Source organism: Polistes dominula, unplaced genomic scaffold, assembly GCF_049000335.1.
Source record: "Polistes dominula isolate Pdom_NZ unplaced genomic scaffold, Pdom_raw_medaka contig_373, whole genome shotgun sequence".
NCBI lineage: Eukaryota > Metazoa > Arthropoda > Insecta > Hymenoptera > Vespidae > Polistes > Polistes dominula.
This window is the reverse complement of record NW_028300899.1, coordinates 1745253-1765050: the sequence shown is the minus strand read 5'-3', so window position 1 is coordinate 1765050 and position 19798 is coordinate 1745253. Positions and strand designations below refer to the sequence as shown.

At 33.4% G+C, this 19798-nt stretch overlaps 3 protein-coding genes across 11 annotated transcripts in view; all 3 read right to left on the bottom strand.

The window, feature by feature from the left end:
* Window positions 1–12564, bottom strand: part of LOC107064841 (uncharacterized) — a 54577-nt gene extending 42013 nt beyond the window's left edge. The window contains 2 exon segments of the mRNA XM_015317925.2: window positions 11134–11209; window positions 12202–12564. Coding sequence (XP_015173411.2) covers window positions 11134–11209; window positions 12202–12224 — 99 coding nt within the window. The 5' untranslated portion in view covers window positions 12225–12564.
* Window positions 12565–13032: 468 nt separating this feature from the next.
* On the bottom strand, window positions 13033–14905 carry LOC107064825 (protein DPCD). Its single transcript, XM_015317907.2, is given in 5 exon segments — window positions 13033–13158; window positions 13229–13462; window positions 13862–13954; window positions 13957–14066; window positions 14478–14905. Coding segments are annotated over 5 exon segments (606 nt in total). The 5' UTR covers window positions 14542–14905; the 3' UTR covers window positions 13033–13053.
* Window positions 14906–15723: 818 nt separating this feature from the next.
* Window positions 15724–19798, bottom strand: part of cnc (NFE2 like bZIP transcription factor cap-n-collar) — a 108363-nt gene continuing 104288 nt past the window's right edge. For all 9 annotated transcript variants that reach the window (XM_015334140.2, XM_089178287.1, XM_015333880.2 and 6 more), the window contains 4 exons: window positions 19446–19622; window positions 19229–19327; window positions 18754–19118; window positions 15724–18520 (listed from right to left, as the gene is read on the bottom strand). In XM_015334140.2, the coding sequence (XP_015189626.2) occupies window positions 18353–18520; window positions 18754–19118; window positions 19229–19327; window positions 19446–19622 (809 nt within the window). In that variant the 3' untranslated portion in view covers window positions 15724–18352. The remainder of the gene's footprint in view (window positions 18521–18753; window positions 19119–19228; window positions 19328–19445; window positions 19623–19798) is intronic.

Here is a 19798-nt window from a genome sequence, read left to right as displayed (position 1 = left end):
TGTAAACAGACGAACGATCGAGGGGTGAGAGACGTAGCTTGGATTCCAAACCGAGAGAGAAACGATAGACAAAGAGAGAGAGAGAGGGAGAGAGAGAAAGAGGGAGGAAGCAGTTGAGGGTGCATAGACCGAGAAAAACTTATGTGACGCGGAACAGTGGTGGGTATCGTGAGGGTGAAGGGGCAGGTGGGATAGAGAACGGTGGGCGCCGGCTTCATACGCGAGCCATTCCAACGAAATTTATGTACCAGAAGCATAAAGCCAATGCCGCATTTCAGAACCATCTGAAGCATCCTAACCACCACCGTTGCCGCCGATGTGCCACACCAAAACCCACAAACCCCTCTTTTCTTTCCTATTCTCTTGTATATCTTTCTCTCTTTCTCTCTTGTTGTTCTCTTCTTTGCGCGTGGACCCAACACAGGGTCCAAACGGATGCTGCTATCCTCCCATCTTCTATCTTTCCTCTTTTTGCTTTTCTATATATATATGTGTGTGTGTGTGTGTCTTTTTCTTCTTTGCGTGTTTCTCCTTTTCACTCTGTTTCTCATATAATAACAATATGGTATGGGAAAGAGGAACGAGCCTCCCTCTGGAAATAGGAGTAACTCGAAGTATAAAAGAAAAGCGAAATGGTTTTCTATCTCTCTCTCTCTCTCTCTCTTTCTCTCCCTCCGTTGTCGTGGTTGGTCGTTGTAGTTGTCGTTGTCGAAGGGTTTGCTGAAGACACTTCCGCGTGGTATTATCTTCTATAGCATTTATATGGTACATCGAATTCTTCGTCCAAGATATAACAGAATTGTTGCTTGAAACTTGGAAGGATTCTCCTAACGGTTTTCCCTTTTATTCTTTGATTCATGTCGTCGTGCCGAGTTAACAGCAAAGTGTCATCGACGTATCCAAGAAAAAGGATTCGATCGAAGACAAAGACTAGGAGAGGAGGAGGAGGAGGAGGAGGAGGAGGAGGAGGAGGAGGAGGAATAGTAGTAGTATGTAGAAAGAAAAACGATGTGGAAAGACGATAACTGTGAGTTTGGAAAACATGCACAAGGTGCCAAGTGTACGTGGGCCCCATCGGGTGTATTTTACGCGATACGCAACCGCACGAATTACAATACATTCATAAATGCACACACATACACACACACTAATATACAATTCGTATAAACTCAGATAAGTATGTTGTGTTGGTACCTAAACACGTAACGAAGCTTCGCAAAATGAGACGAAAGAAGAGAGAAAGATAGATAATAAGAGAGAAGGAAACACACGATCGGACTAAAAGATAATCTTGGCTACTGTAGTGAGAGATCTTCTTTTGCGCCGTTGGGTTCCCGGAAAAAGAAAACGACTCGAAATGGACACTCGCCATCTCATCTAGCAGAGATAGGCCGTGGCCCAGCTAACATATCTGATGAAACGGGATGGATGAGCCAGTGTAACACTAAAGTACAAGACAAAAGTGTCCTTAGTAAACCCCTCTCGAGAAGAAGAAGAAGAAGAAGAAGAAGAAGAAAAAGAAACAAAATAACTCCACTTTGCGTATACGTTCGAAAGTCAACCCCCGTACAAGAACACCCCCTTCCTTCCTTCCTTCCTCCCTATAAAGAAATCTTGAAAATAGAAAAATTGATAAAAACTAAGAAAGAAAGACAAAAATTCGTCGTGTTTTCTGGTTAAAAATTGAAAATAACGCGTTAACCATGCTCGATTAAAAACGACTCTCCGATTTTGGCACGAATCCGAAACGTTAATGAGACGCTAAGAAAAGATTTTCGTTCATTTCTCTCTCTCTCTCTCTCTCTCTCTCTCTCTTGAAAAATAAGAAAGAGAAAAAAAAAAGAAGAAAAAAAACTCAAAAAAAATAATTAAAATTAACAAAGAAAAATGTTGAACTTTTTCAGTTATTTCCCAATTGTCATTGTGTAGCATATACGTGAGAAAATGCAGAAGCTAAGCTAAGTCGTCCCATCGAGAAGGATAACAGCAATCGTTGTTGCTTTTAGAGAATAAAGCTTTTTTACGATATTTATTGCTTCCTCTTTTGATTATACGACATCCCACGCTGCCGCCCATGACTCGATGCTAGTATCCATTTTTCCACAAACGCACTATACTCATAAGATATTACCGTATTTCACCGTACTAAAGCTAGAACAAGATTCTTATCCTATTCTATCTTACAACGTAATGTATCCGTTCGCGAACTAAGAAGAAGAAGAAGAAGAGACGACCCCATAGACGTGTTTCCCTTGTATTTCACGATTTCACCATTCTCCTCGATTTATATGTTCATGGAAAGCTCGAAATTATAAATCCTGAAAGTCTAAGAAAAGTCTGATTTTCGACTACGATCTTGAAGAAAAACGAGAGATTTGTCCGATGAGATTATTCGACGATCTATTTGACAAAATGAACTCGCGTTATCGTAATATTTGGTTTAACGAAGCATGAAATTCGCGTGTGTTAAAAAACAGAAAAGAAACGTGAAAGAAAGAAAGAGAAAATGAAAGAGAAAGAGAGAGACAGAGAGAGAGAAAGAGATAAAGAGAAAAGAAATACAGTAAGAATATAAGAAGTTTAAAGTGGGACACAGCAAGATGTCGATTCTTTGCCAAACGCACCCCCATCGTGTGTCGAAAGTTAAATCAAAAAAGGGGGACGTAACTAGCGATAAATAGCGCGACGAGGGAAGCAATCCGATAGGAGGACGGAGGGGGAGGGGAGGGGAGGGGGTCGGACGGATGGATGAAAGAGCGCGAGAGAAGAGAAGGCTGTTGAAAGAGGCAACGGGTTAGGAGGAAAAAGTAGGGGGATGGGAGGGGAGGAGAGGGGAGGGGAGGGGTGTAATTTTGCAAATGTTCGCAAATTCGTGAGATCTTAACTCGCATTACTCGATGAATAGAAAAATTCATCGGACAAAAGAAACGGCATATTACATGTTTATACGATTATGTTAGTTTGTGATGTTGATCGTTGTATGGCAAAATTATCTTCGAAGAGTCAAACTCGTTCTGGCACAGTGTGTTTCGACGTAAAGCACAATTTCTCTTTTCGAGGCGCCAGCAGCCTGCTAAAAAGAGGAACAAGTAATAGTAGATGATGAAGAAGAAGAAGATAAAGAAGAAGAAGAGGAAGAAGAAGCGTAAGGGAAAGGAAGAAGAAGAAGAAGAAGAAGAAGAAGAAGTAAAAGAAAATATAGAAGAGAAGAAGAGAAAATGAAAGAAGAAGAAGAAGAAAGAGTAGAAGGCGTTCTCCGACGAGCCAGATAAGATCTCTGAAACAGGGATCAGTAATATTTTACAAAGTCATCGAAGTTGCTCGCTAACTTCGGCATAAATTACTATTGCCGGCTCCGTCTTTTCTCTCTCTTTCCTTCTTCCTCTCTCTCTCTCTCTCTCTCTCTCTCTTTCTTTCTCTTTCTTTCTCTCTATTATTTCTTCTCTTTCGTGGTCGAACTCTCGTTCATTCGTTTCTTCGTTCATTCGTTCGTACGTTCGTTCGTTCGTATGTTCGTTCGTTCGTACGTTTTCGTTGGTTGGAACCATGGGATGTAGAAAAGACGCAAGATGGAGTATCCACAAGGAACCCTGTTCGCTACGGGGAGCGTTAAACAAACACTTACCATTGCTAATAACACGGAACGCCACTAACAGAGCTATAGCGGCCACGAAACAACGATAAATTATTTCCTACTCGGTTAAAGGGCTTAGAAACCCTGTGATCGTGATCCGATGCGTTTCACGAATAATTAATCGTTTCTTTCTTGTATTCTGTTATTTAACTTTTGTTGTTGTTGTTGTAATATCATTTTTATCATATATTATTTTGTGTCTTTCTTTTTTTTTGCATTAATTTATTTTTTTTTTTTTTGTTAAAAAACATATCTTCAGTAAAAGTATTTGTCTTTAAAAATAGAAAAGAAAAAAAAATAAAACATGTGTAAAGATCACACACGTTAGAAGTGAAACCTTGAAAAAACCAAGTTTCGAGAGAATAAGACGAATGCACAGTATCAAAAGTAGACAAATTTAGGGTTTATTTATTATAATATTGTTACCAGATATAACAAAGGAATAGATAAATGATATAAAAGGAATAGAATAGGAAAAACTTTATAGATATATTCTATCTCATTCTCTCGCAGACTTAATCTTATATGTTTGCCTCTTTTTCTCTTCTTACTTAGTATCGTGGCCGTTTCATCGTCGCGTTACAATCGCGCCACGTTTCATTTTTTCAAATCATCCCCATTCTAAAGAAGTTTTCACTTCAAAAAAAAAAAGAAATGAACGGAAGAAAATGGTCGTTCATGCGTTCGATGTTACTTCCGTTGAAAAATCGAACTCTTGAAAGATTCTTCTTGTTTACTCGAAAAACCTAAGAAGGAATCCCGTAACTGAGATCCGAACGAGCGAGAGAAGAACGAACTATACCGGAACTCGGTTACACTAGTGTAACGCATTTTTCCTTTTCCATGAGATTTCGTAAGATTCATCGCTGTAAACTATCTCTCTCGCGGTAACTCCTAAAAGATACTTCAACCGTGAAATCGGCTGTTTACCCACGAGATTAGCGTCCCCAGTAAGAGAGAAAGAGAGAGAGAGAGAAATAAACATATAGAAAGAGACAGAATGACGCCGTTTATTATTTCCGACGTCGTACGAATCCATTACCACGGTGGTCAAGGGCCGATTGCTTAACTCTTTCGAAAATGTCAGATGGACCACCGTACGTAAGATTTTACAGCCGTGACACGAATATGTCGGATAATCGCGAAGGAACACGTTTATAAATCATATTCGTAATTACAAATACCAGAAAGAGAAAGATCGTATCTCGTGAATCTTTCAGTTTCGAAAAAGGGAAAAAGAAAAAAACAAACAAAAAAACAAAAAAAGTAACATATAAACGTGCACACGAAGAGAGAAGATAATTCTTCTCTCGCTCGTTATATACAAAATTAAAGTATTATGGCAATTACAACGTTTATATTGTCTAACGCAACTATGTAAATTTAAAAACGACGTTGTAAGTTCGTCCCTTCATTCGTCATGTCGACGAGAACAAAACGAGAGAAAGAGAAAGAGAAAGAGAAAAAAGAAAAAAAGAAATATCGGTGCAGATATTCATCCACGTGGATGACAACGAGGGTGGTTTAGACCGAGTGTAACTGAGAAGTTAACACGATAATCATCTAAAATGTTAAAGATTTTCTCATAGAGGGTTGAAATACAGATATCACCCACGTCGTTAGAGGAAAGATCTATTCTCATTTTTGGGTCCTTTCAAAACAAAACAAAAAATGAAAAAAGAAAAGAAAAAAAGACAACAACCACTGCGTTCCTTGCATCCCCCCCAGGAATTAATATTCAGCCGTCGTGCAGAAATCGCCCACTGCGTTCTCGATAGTCTCAACGAAAGAAAGAATTTCTGGTATTCGGAACGCACGACTAAAGTCGTACGCCTGAGCGTGGGTGGTAACAGGGAACCTCTTGAAAGCTGCTTGTAGGAGTCCCGCCCGCCCCCCCCGCCCCAACTACCGAAACGTTATCCAATTACAAAATAGAAATTTTCAATAAAATACAGAAAAAAAAACATAAAAATAAAAAGATAATTAAACTACACGACGTTTAGTACCGATAATATCCACGTCAATTTAGTTTTGTTTATACACAAGGATCTACCCTTTTTATCCAAAACGTGGCCTGATTTAAACGATCGAACGAAACACGACGATACAGGGTACATCTCATTGCCTTTTACGACTATTTATAACGATCGGATATTGCCTTCGAGCAGATATTCCGTTCTGTAAAAATATACTTATATATATGTATGTATCTCCCTTTCTTTTACTCTTATTCCCTTAAGTATACACACAAATACATATATATAAATAAAACTTTGTTACTCAGTATAGTGTATCTTATATATCATATAAATATTGAATAGGTTTTTTTTTAACACCCTGCATATAACTCGTGTGTAATAACTATTCTAGTATAAGTAAAGTGTATTAGAATATTAAAGTAAGTGTTAATTAATAACATATAGAATATAAGTTTGACGTACCCGTCCTCCTCGAAATTCACCTTTACACTGGCACGTTATTCTTAATCAAAATACTTTTATTCAATGTTGTTTATATGATTATCCGAATGTTGCGCATGCGTACAACGGTAATAATAATATTCTTCATTAATAGAATTTAAGATAATAACATTCGGATTTGAGCATTTTATATATTCTAATGTAATTACTTTGTCATCTTCACTCTTGCATAATGATGAGTTTTTAAGATGAAATTTACATCTAACACAGGTATGTGTCATATTTTAATGCATTCTATTTACATTTGTTATGTTTAAATGTACATACATTTGTTGAAACGTTATATACTTTAAATATTATATATAATTGTGATTTGAATATTATATTAGACGTACAATTAAAAGTGCAATCATTGCAGGAATGGAAAAAATGCTAAAATTAAAATGTTATAATTTTACATTTACTTTATTAAGAATATTTTTACCGTTGCACACATACGCAACATTCGGATAATCATATAAACAACTATTTAATAAAAGTATTTTGAGATAGAGAACAACGTGTCAGTATGAAGGTGAATTTCGAGGGGAACGGTATACATCAAACTTATATTCCGTTCTTTTAAACAACAACTGACTTTTCTTTCGATTAATTAAACAATTATTTTAATACTCTAATGCACTTCTCTCTATTTATATTAAAATAGTTATTACACACGAATTATATACATGTGTATTCATCTATAAAACGAAGTCTATATTTCGTTACTCTCGCGAACAAAATCAATTTCAATTTTGAATCTTCATCTCGTATATTATTATTTATTTGTAAAAACGTTAAATATCGGGAGATGAATTATGATGAAAAGAAAAGAACAAAAAAATTTAAAGAACATCCTTCTACCGATAACTGTTTAAATTTTCTCGCTGAACAAATACGCGTATGTTATTACGAAGAAAGATATTTACGGGCACGCGTGTGATTCTCATCTTTCGGCGAGAGTAAAAAAGAAAAGAAATGGAAAGAGAGAGAGAGACACACACACACACAGAGAAAGAAAAAGAGAAAGAGGAGAAAGAAGAACCAACTTATATACACGCATACACGCACATATTTACATACATGTAATAGATTTGGAAGGTATATCAGGGCATAGTAGAACGACGAGCGTATCGCGTTACGTGCGAGCCAACGTTTGTTACAAGACACGAGAGAACGGAAAGAAGAGAAGAATGAAGAAGCGGATTCGTCGTAAAGGCTCGAAGGTAGAGCGAGAATGGATACTGGCATGGGCCTCTTGAAGGCCCTATTAACGAGTGACCCCCCGCGGCCGACCACAGCGGGCCCAATCAGAACCGTAGCTCTCGATTCCGAGTCGGCCCTGTCGACTCTCTCCAACTTGTTTTATGTAATGCCCGCGACGCCAGAATCAATTAGCCAAGGCACCCTCCTATTTTGCGTATGCATGCGCAACCAAGCCTCTGCTATATGCATAGGCTCTGACCGATTCCGAAGCCGAAAACTTATTTGCAACCTGGCGCTCAGTCCATCGCGAAACCTCCTTCCTTCCCTCCCTCCCTCCCTCCCTCACTCTTTCATGCCTCCTCCTCCTCCTCCTCCTCCTCTTTCCACCTACTTGCTGCCGATGCCGCGATCTCCCGATGTTGGGGACCGGTAGACCGAGTATAACCGGTTTTTTCTTTCGTACACCGAGTTAGGCGAAAATTAAATGACTCGAGAGACAAACGCGAATTTTTATTTCATTCTTTTTTCTTTCTTTCTTTCTTTCTTTCTTTCTTTGTTTTACTTTTTTCTTTTTTGTAAGATCCATTTCTCACAATTTTTTTAATCCTTTTAATTCTTTCAATCCCCATACACAAGACACGAGGATGAACATATTTATTACATATACAAGAATAAACTGCAACAGGTTGAAATTATTGAAAGATAATCTTATCGACTGGAAGAGTAGTTAGAGTAGTATGGAGAGGATCGTTGTTTAATAAAGCACGGAGTATTCAATTAGCGAGAGCATCATCCTTCGGTACTTTAATGAGCTAAAGCCGAAGATATAAAAATGGTTTATGCCCCGCGAAAGTCGACACCGCGATGCCATCAATTAGGAGTTTACCGAGAGGTAGAAGAAGAACGTTCTGGGTATAATCAACATATTCAACGTGGCAAATGAGACGAGTCTTAAATCGATAACGACGGGATAGCCAATTTTCAATTAGCCCTTTCTGACCTCGATGAAAGAAAACGAAAAGATTGAAAGAGAAGGAGGAGGAGGAGGAGGAGGAGGAGGAGGAGGAGGAGGAGGAGGAAGAAAAGAGAAGAAGAACAAAAGTTATTGGTGATAATTTCTTCTGTGGCAACTCGTCGATAGATAGATTCGCGAAGAACGGAAAGAAAGGTGGATAAGGAGAGAGAGAGAGAGAGAGAGAGAGAGGGAAAGTAAGATACAAGGGGGGGGAGGGAGGAATTGCCCCCTTTTCCCTCTCGTAGAAAGAAAACCGTCGAGAGATCTCTCACCAGGACCATGGGTTGCTCAGCATGAACCCCCCATACATCAGACAGAAGAAAATGTAAACGGCATGGAAATATTTTGCTTTCTTTCTTTTTTTCTCTTTTCTTTTTCAATGGAATGAGAAAAGGGGAAAATCAAAAGAATCGGTTATTGGTGGTGGTGGTGTTGTATTCAACGAATCCAACGTAGTATCGCGCATATCGACTGTGAAAGAGTAGAGAAACATACGTCAAGCTTCTTTATATCGGGTTCGCGGATGGGGGGTCGACGTACATAACAATGTAGCAATTTGCTTCCTTTCGATATGAGATCTCACTTTAGGGTGTTGCTTTCGTTCGCTAACGCACACTTCCACCTTTGGGCTTCCTACAATGTCGATTTTTTTTTGTTGCTTCCCTTTGTGTGTTCATACTTGTGTTTGAACAAGCCTATGTTGTAAAAAAAAAAAAATAAATCTAACCGAATTTTTACTTGTTGTGTTTTTATTATCTCGAAGAAGAATCGTCCAAGAACATTTTATTTAATTACGAATATTTTTTTATTAAAGCAATAAGGAAAACAACAACAACAACAACAAAAACAAAAAGATATTAATGAAATATATTCTACCATTTTGTGTGTGTGGTATCTCTTATAAATGGAATAAATTAAAATTTCCAGATAAATTAATACGAACTCGTTGATTCCCATTAATAAGTTAACTTTTTTCTCCATGTTGTGTGATATGAATAAGTATACAAATAATACATACACATATACGCATATATAAGTATACATACCTAATACATAAACATATACATACGTGTGTCTATATAAATGTATAGTTTTGTTTTACATGTACATGTACGTGGTAGAATGGAACAAACAAAAAAATAAGAAGAGAAAGAAAATAAAGAAAAGTAAAAGAACGGGGAGGGGTGAGGGGTGAGGGGGGGCGTTTAGTGGGGTGGGGGGAGTTGTACCTGCGGCATCCTTCGTTTCAGGAATTCGACTTGATCTTATCTTTCTCGTAGTAGAGAACCGCCAGGACCCCCCCGCGAAGAGGATCTTTGATTTAGTGCGAGGGATAAAGGATAAAAAGAGAACGTGGAACGACGACACGACGTTTAAAAAAAAGGAGAGGGTGGGACCTGGCCATTGACTATCCTTTTTGAAAAAAAAAAAATAAAATAAAATAAAATACGAAACGTATGGTGCATTCTTCTAACGATACTCGGATAGTTCACCACGTTAAATGTCAAATACACATCGACTATTTTAATATTTAGAATTGATAAAGAACATTGATAAGGGGTAGGGGGCGGGGGCGGGGGCGGGGGCGGGGGCGGGGGTGGGTGGGGGGTTTGAAATCAAATGGAAATAATTTTTCTCGTAAGCGAGTAGATCGAATCAACTGTAAAACGTAATACGCGATATGCATCGAAATTCGGTAGTTATGAGTTGACTCCACCCACGCGACATTTCTGGTTACCCTTAAGTGCGTAAACAAACGTATAAACAAGGAAAACGAAATAACACTTCTATTTGTCAAGAATGCACGTTACTCTTTCTTCCTTTCTTTCTTTCTTTCTCTCCCTCTCTCTCTCTCTCTCTCTAGTTTTAAAGGTTTCCGGATAAAATGTATCGAAGTTTATTCTTCGAAAAATAGTATAGAAACGCGCATAACAATTTATCGCTAAAGGCGTTGGGGTATATCGATCCGTAGGATAAATATATCATACGTGGGGTGTTGGGGGTGGGGGGGGTGGTGACACCACCATTTTCACGTTTTACTGTAGTACCAGATGATCCTTGAAAATTTATCAAATTTCTATCCTTTAACCCTTAATCTCTCCCCCAACTAACTTTTATAATTAATTAATAAAAGAAATTTGACGCAAATAGCTATAACGAATGTGACCCCCTTTATAAACTAATTTGTTCGAGCAATTTTGTTGTTTTTTTTTTTTATCTTTCTCATGAATCCTATATTAATTAGTCACTCTTTCGTAAATTCGATACACCTTCTATGCTAATAAGCGACCTTCGGATAACCAAGTAAACGCGTGCCTGCTCACGCGAAATATCTATAAATTCATACGCCGACAATTTCGGAGACGGAACATTCTCTTTCTCAACGAGGACATAAAATTACGAAGATTTCTTTAAGACACGGAGACAAAAAGAAAAGAAAAGAAAAGAAAAGAACAAATTATAAATGATCTATACATCTTTCGAAGCAAATATTTTTCCAACAAAAAATCATTCCTCATGAAAGATCGCCATTCTCAATATATATCTCTCTCTCTCTCTCTATCTCTCTCGTTCTTACTTTTATTCGAAATATTCAAACGGATGATCTCCTATAGACTGACAAACACGATAACATTAATGTACTTTTACAAATTTACGATAGCTCGATTCATCGATGAAATAAAGGTCGAATTTTAACGGCAATACACTTAAGTGTTGTTCTCTTCCTTGGTAAAAGTTTTTCCTTTTTTCTTTTTTTTTACAAATAATTCTTTTCGCTAGATTATCAGACATGTTTATTGATTTATAACCATATTTACCTCTTTCAGTGGTACTTTAAACGGCAAAATCTTCGTACCCTTTACCACGTCTCCATACGGTTTGTACTCGAGCCATCTGTAATATACCATAGAAATCAAATATTAGACAAATTTATTTAATTCATTCATTTAAATATATATAAATTTAAATTTTATTAGCGCCATAACGTTAAAGTAATAATCAATTAAAATTTGTTTATACGTCCAAATGTATACCTAAAAATGTGATATTTTAAGCGAATTATTTTCTCGTGAAATTATTATTAATATTCATCATCAAAAAATCTCACAATTTTTAGATAGAATTTTCGAAATTTGTATTCCACAAAATTTTTCTACAATCGCAATTACTTTTTAAATATTTGTTTTTTTAATTTTAAATATGATAGATACATTCTTTCTATTATTACGATAACAACAATTGTGTTTTGTAAAAAGAAGATATATTTTATTTCTAATATCGATAAAATATCATTCGATTTAAAGTAAACAATGTTTCTTTTCCTTTTTTTTTTCTTTTTTATTTTGGTTTCTTTTCTTTTTCAACGATCTAAGCGCCTCTCAACGTAAAATTCTCAAACTACTTACTTATATTAAATTGAAAAAAAAGATTTTAATATTTGTGAACATAAAACCTAATCAAAATGTTGTCAAATGTTAAATAATTTCTTATGCTTGCAGGTAAAATGATCAAAAGAATCGAATTATAATGAAAATATGAAAAAAATACATTCGTACACTTTTATCGGTCGATAATACAGTTAATTATCATGTATATGTGTCGCGTCAAGCAACACACACTTCCCCCTTTCGATAATACATCCACACACAAAAATATATTTTAATGATTACACGAAAATAATGAAATATTTCAAATTATCCGTTCAAGAATGTTGATAGCTAGATTATGTTAACGAGCATCGTATGCGCCGTGTGTCGCAGAACGTTGAATCACGACTTAACCTCAAAAACAATGTGACCTCCATTTCGTTGTCGTAAACAAGCACTTGTAGCTACCTCGACGTTATTTAACACCAATTCGATAAAGAAAAGTAATTTAAGACTCACCCCTCGGGCACAGTTTTTCCCATAATTGCAATTATATTAAATATATCTTCACTTTAATTACAAAAGCACTATACCGAAACGTAATATCACAAAACTACAGCACATGCACGCAGCAGACAAACGCACTGATAGACGGTCGCCGCGACGCAGAACGATCGATCGATCTCTCGATTTTCGCGCGCAACAGCTTCACTCGCTAAAGCATTATTGGTCAATTCTTTAAAGTAAACTATTATCGAACGATACGCAAAAATGTAATATTTACACATATTCTTACGTACTAATTATTCCGAAAACAAAACAAAAATTAATGAACGAATTTAACTATTTAAATATAATACATCTACTCTATCGCTGATGTTCAAAATTAACCTATACATACATTTATAAATATATTACATAATAAATCAAATTTTTCTCTGTTTCTTTTTTTTTTTCATCTCTGATAAATAATAATTTCTATAAATTTTTTTATATATATTAACAGCGCTTCTTAAAAATAATATAAAAATATGTTTCATTATCTATTTTATCTTATCATTAATAAAGTATATCATTTGTTTAAATAATATTATGAATTTTTGAGATTTTGTTAGTGACTAGTATACCTAACATTCTTTAATTTAAAATGCAAAATTTTCATTCGTGTAATCTTGCATACTCACCGAAAACTTCTTACGTAATAGATATATATATATATATATATATATATATACATATACATATAAAGACAATAAAATTGTCACAAAAGTAAATATTGAATCTTCACAATAAATATTTGAAGAAGCTAGAAATACTCTGTTAACTTTTAAACAAGATCAGGGTCAAGGATAATTAAAATAATCATTTTTATTAACTAGTCGGACACTGTACTTCTCCATCGTTTGCTGCTTTCAACGATAAAATTTCTTTTAATACTTGTTTCTCCAAGTCCAACAATTCGAGTGGTTTCTTATACTAAAAATATTCAATCTTATTTTGTAATTAAACAAAATTTTCAATGATTAGCTAAGATATAATATCATACCGTGATAATAAGAGTATTGTATTGATGAGTATACGTAATTCTATCTTGTTCAGGCTTCAAATGAATACGTTCTAAATCTGGAACTTTGATTTTCTTAAAATATTTTTTGTTGCTTGTACGTATAGTAATAGTAGCATCATTTTCCACTGTTACTGAATACACAGATATCGGATAAGGTAAATTCCTTATTCTCCATTCCAAAGCAGTTCTCGTATTTCTTCTAGTAATAAATGGCTGAAAATATATTTCTATTCGTTATTAAAATGTTTTTTGATACAACATATTAGATTCCTAAATAATAAAATCAAATAAACCTTAGTACTATAACAATACATGGAACTCATGATATGTTTTACAAAACCAAACATGAGAACACGAGTCCTACTACTCATGGTGAATCTTAGAAGCCAAAGAAGCAATCATTGTATTAAAGAATACAACATGCAACAACTACATGCTTTAAATCATAGTACCAGAGATTAATTAAATAATATTGCATAAAAATGTACAGATTAATCGATGTCTGATCATATGAATATAAACATTTTGTGTAATATAACATTTAATTGTACCTACATACAATATATAATTCTATAAATATGATTCTTAAAACGAATAATAAAATGTACATACAGTGTTGGAACTTTCCTGTATCCCAAAAGTTTCTATATTATTTAATTTAGGTTCTGGATCGCCTACTTCCACAATCCAACCAGCGTTGTTCTCAGTAAAATCTTTTTTTCTTTCCACGCCCTGCGTACTAATACATTTGTATTCATATTATATTCTTCTACCATTTCCTTGCCATCTTCCATTAGGAAATGAACTTTCCTATTTCCTGTTTAATTATATAAAATATAAATATAAATTGAATAAAAACTGTGTATAATCTTATAAGAATACTCTTTCGCAACCACATGCTTTTTTTTTTTTGAAGATAAATTATGTAATATAAAACACATAGGAATGATTAATGTTTAATATATCAATGATTATTACTTGCAATTAAGATTTCTACTCATGATTATCATACTTTAATACAAAATTAATATTAATATTATAAATTATATTTAAATAGCTTATGACTATGTAATAGTTGACTATTGATCAAACATTTTTCAGGTTACACTATTACTCTCTCTAACACGTGAAAATACAAATCAATGTCGAAGGTAAATCATTAAAATAAAAGTTAAGATTTTCAATAAGGATAATGATAAAACATTAATACACACAAAAGTCATCTTACCATTTTGTATGATTGCAGTTTTTTTTGCATTTTGAATACGTTTTAACCATGAGTTAGTCGCCATTAGTAAATAAGCTAAATATCACGAACGTACAATATGGAAGATAGATTTGGAATGGAGATTTTTCTCCACTTCCAGTTATATGGTTCGTCCTTACCGACAGTTCTTCAATAAAAATCCACAATTTATATATAATTCACAGATTAATAATTTGTTCAATAATTCGTTAAATATTAAATAAATAATATTTAGAATCATCAATCTCGTGTTACAATTATTAACTAAAAAATGAAACAAAACACATTAGACGCAGCCAATTAGCTCGGTATATTATTTACGTTTATAATAATTTATAACAAGAAGTTAGATACAAAGGAGAACGATGTACTGTGTATAATGTATCCCCAAAATATGGAACAAATAAAGTTTTATTCTAGAGTGCGCTGTAGTTGCTTAGTACATCACATGTATGCAATGCTCAATGGTTTATTGTGACGTTACTATGATTGAGGTGATCACCACGCCGCCCTAGTGGCAAAAATAAGTACAAGTAGCCCTCCTACACATGGCATCCTATAACACGGTTTCCTTACAAAAAAAACATCAAAGTAAAATCATAGAGATATTACATGATGTCTCTGCATGAATATAACAAAAAACGAAAGGTTGATGTTGTCTCTCTCTAACTCATGCGGTACCGGCGCATGCGCATTAACCTCTACTAGCAGACTAATGCGCATGCGCCGCTCAGCGTAAGTTAGAGAGAGAACACATCAACCTCCCATGTTCTATCTCTTTTTATTTCGCCAACAGGTTTTATGCTGGCTTGCCTGCTTTATGTGTGTATTTCTATAAGTAAAATACATATTGCATCTTTAAAGGTCAGAATAAGATTGAATCTTTGATGTCACGTAACAATCAAATATTATGGCAGGTGTAATCTTATTGGATGTTGATTTAACCGCGTAAATGATGAAATTTCAAACATATTAAAATAATTAAATCAAGCGATTCTCTTATTCATTTGTTTTGTTTATATATACCGTGAAAGGCTGAAATTTAAAAATTTTACAGTAACATATATACATTATTCTATATATTTAATTAATTGTAAGACTATTTATATATTCAAATTTGTCATAAAAATATATTATTTTATATATATATATATATATATATAATATATATATATATATATTTGAAAAAGGTCTCTTCTTTTAGATGTAAGCATACAAACTATTGTGGTACTTTCCCCAGTGATTTATTCAATTTATTTATACAATATAGAAATTTAATGACAGATGGAGATCTTGAATGTATTTATGCGATTCCGTACAAATCTGGTTTTTTATTTATACAATGGCAAAGCAGAGTTTTTGTTGTGTATATAGTTATCATAAGAATTTCAATGGTAAAATTCTCTGCTTGCAAAGTACGGTACAGCAAAAGGCATCCTACACCCAGTAGTATGAATATAATCGTGCATGTAAATGTTAATAAAGGACTGATTATTATAATTACTATTATTATTCTTATTATCATTATCGTTATCATTATTATCATTATAATTATTATATTATTATTATATTATAATTATTACTATTATTATTATTATTATTATTATTATTAATAATATAATTATTATTAATTATCGACATAAACTTTTTGTTTTCGTTTGTTGTTTAATGTTACAATATATATTCAATTATTACTTTTCTTGTATATATGTATTTATATATACAAGTAAGCATATACATAAATACATATATATGTATATATATATATATATATGTCTTATTTAATATTTATAATATTTATAGAAAATTATACTAACTACATCGATATATACATAAAAAGGCAAATGTGAAATACTCGAACATTTTTTACCCCTTATTTTATAAAAATATCTGTATTTATTGTTTGTTCGTATTTATTTATTTTTATTTTTTTTTTTTTGTTAATGAATACTCAATATTGTAGCAGTACAGCTTTATATATCGTCTTTGATATACTCACAAGATTGTATTATTTCTTAAATCGTATATATAGCTTCTTATATATTACGCATATTATCTGAACAGTTTAAAAACATTTTTTCAAAGCGACATTACTGTTATGTGTGAAAAATCAATGCATTTTACAGACCAAATTTTAAATAACTTTGCAATACTTAAGAAGCAATGTCTCTTAATCATTTGCCTTTTATCACCCAATATTTTGTTTACTTTATTCTCATTTAAATGCAGATATTACTTTGCATTAGAATTATTCTCCAAAGCATAATCTTTGAACAGTGATATCTGTCTGTCTGTTGAATAATCCTCGAATGGAGCATAATTGTGACTTAAAAAAATCTTTAATCTATAGTCCATGTATTATTCGCATAATTATTTATTATATATCTTTTGTTAAAAAAAAAAATTACTTCTTTTTATTAACAATTTACGCATATTATATTGATAAATCGTGCGAATAACGCATAGGATTTTGGCCTTTTAATGCATTTTAAATTGCAGTCATAAAATCGATGGCTTGCATTAACTAATCACACATTTCGATGAAATTGTTACATTTAATATTTCTTGATAATAATACAATTGCATCGAAATGTTATAATAAACCTTTTGCTTTTTTAGGGCAAAGGAATAAAAAGACAATAATGTAATCACTTATTGTGAAAGAAGTACAACAGTGCGTACTTGCACTTGGTAAAGTTACTTATTATATGTATCCTAAGTATAAAGCAGGAAGAAGAGTACTGGAATAAGAGATCAATTGCGCATCAATTAGATCGTGGTGATTCTATATAATTTCTATATAATTTACACGAAAAAGTTGAGCATTTTTAAACTCACATCAGTAATAATAAAATCAAGTCAAAAAGTAATCATCGTTATTAAGTCTGTCGTCCGTTGTGCAAGTTCATTTAACTTTTACTTTTTCTGTTCTTAGGACACTTTACCATCGTGCTTGTTTTATTCGTTTTTAACAATATGCAAATTTTCAGGGTGATAATTTAGCATACAAAGTTATGGAGGTAGTTGAGAAGTGAACACGTAAACACCTCTTTCGTAAACGATCGTACTGATGACGATAAAAAAAAAAAAAATAAACAAAATCATAATAATCGCTGGAACAAAAGAAGGTACACAAATAATCTTATTTCATACAAATTTATATATATATAAATTCTCCAAATCTATATGAAGAAGACTGGTGCACATGAGAAACATCGGCCTTCAGGTTTATAGAATATTGTTTTGTTACACTCGAAACTGCTGGTTGAGAAAAGAAACATATATAATACGTATATATATATTATTATTATTTAGATTTATAATATAATAATATATATAACATTTGATGTAAGTTTTATCGATAAGATATATTCAATGTAAATAACATATACGTATATGTTACGTTTGAAATTGTAGCATCTGTTTTGGTCATTATATGACCTAAATTATAAATCTTTTTTCTTGCTTGTTTCTTTTTAATTAAAATCCTCGACATTTTTAATAAATATGTACACGATAAACGTACACATTTATTTATATATATATTATATAAATATATATATATATATATATATATATAGTTATATTGTGTAATATGATAAATAGCGATAAGTTTAATACGCGATTTTTTAGCAAATTCGTTGTTCAATCGAATAGCATGCAAAGTATGTCAAATGCGAAGTTATGAAGTCGTCCATTCGACAAAAGGATTGTATTGCAAATATGTTTCTCTGGTTTTAACACGAAGCTTTTAGTTAACATCATCGTTAACATTTGAATTTACGCCCTTATTGACGTTTCGCTATATTAAACAGCGCTAATTAACCAATAGTTTTTAATATGATCCTTTGACAGTTTCATTCCTTGTGTTCAGGATCTGGCTTCGTCTTCGGTTCCATGGATGAAGGGCACGGATGATGAGGATTTGTTTGATTTCTTGGTACCAACAAAACATTCCCATCAGCGGATTGCTGAAGACTATATTCGTATGGATGGTATTGATTACCATCGGGATCTCGAAGAGACTGAAACATTATAATTATCTATTTAATATTGTACTTATTGATAATTACAAATGATCTTATCACAATGAAATTCATTTCTCTGATTATTTCTATATTATTGGATATTAATAAAAATATATACGTTAAATATAATATAATATAAATAATATTTTAACAAAAAGATAATATTAAGATAAAATAAGATAGGAAAAATAAGTAGACATTATCGCATATTAATAATTCTCTCAGCTGACCTGGAATACGTGGCGATAAAGTTGACTGAACTTGTCTTTAACGCGTTGTCTTTCGAGAAGCATAAAATCATGTTCCCGAATGAGTCTCAACTTGCGATCGCGCATCTCTTTAACTTCGTCGGCAAGACTGATAATTTGATCGAGTTTTCGTTTTCGACAATTCTGCGCTGCCACCTTATTTTTGCCTCGCCTTCTGATATCACGTATCAAAGATAACTGTGCTTCACTTAAGTCGTATTTGCTAAGGCGTTCATTAAATTCGTCCATAGGTAAATTAATAATGTCGTTCACTGGAATTGGTACGTTTAACGCTCTTGCACGTTTCTCGTCTCGCGTCAAATGTTCGTCGCTCTCGTTTTTCCGTACTAAATTTTTCCCAACAAAAAAGTCATCGGATAAAAATTAATTATAATAATGAAATTTAATCACATACGTTAAATAATCATTACGAGACTTTGAAATATTGTAGTAGTACCTTTCTTATCACGAGAAAGGGGACGTTGAAGAGATCCTGAACTTTCAGCGGGTAGGTGATAAGTATGATTATGATGAACGTGCTCAATTGCTGATCGCCCTAAAATAATATTAATATTGTTAATCAGTGATATCATTAACAACATTTTCATAATCTACTTGTTAGATCTCATTAGTTAAAAAAAAAATAAAAAATAAAAAACAGTAAAAATTATTACCAGATTGATGGCGAGTGAAGTCAACACTGCAACTATATTTAATTTCAGATTGTGGCCCGGCTGCACCTTCTATTGGTCCGGAATAAGCATTACCCGGTGCCCCAGCACCGACCGTATGCGAATCGTATTCATATTTCATAGGAGTGGTAGGATGTGCCGTTCCTCCTAAAGGTGATCCTAGAAAAAATATTTTAATTTTAATAAAAAAACATACAAATAAACAGATTTAAGATCATTTTCATTTAAATATTATGTCTTGAATGTATCAGCGATTTACGCGGGGGGGGAAAAAAAAAGAAAACAAGATACTGATCAAGTAGAGACGTCAAAGATTTTATGCAACGCGATAAGAT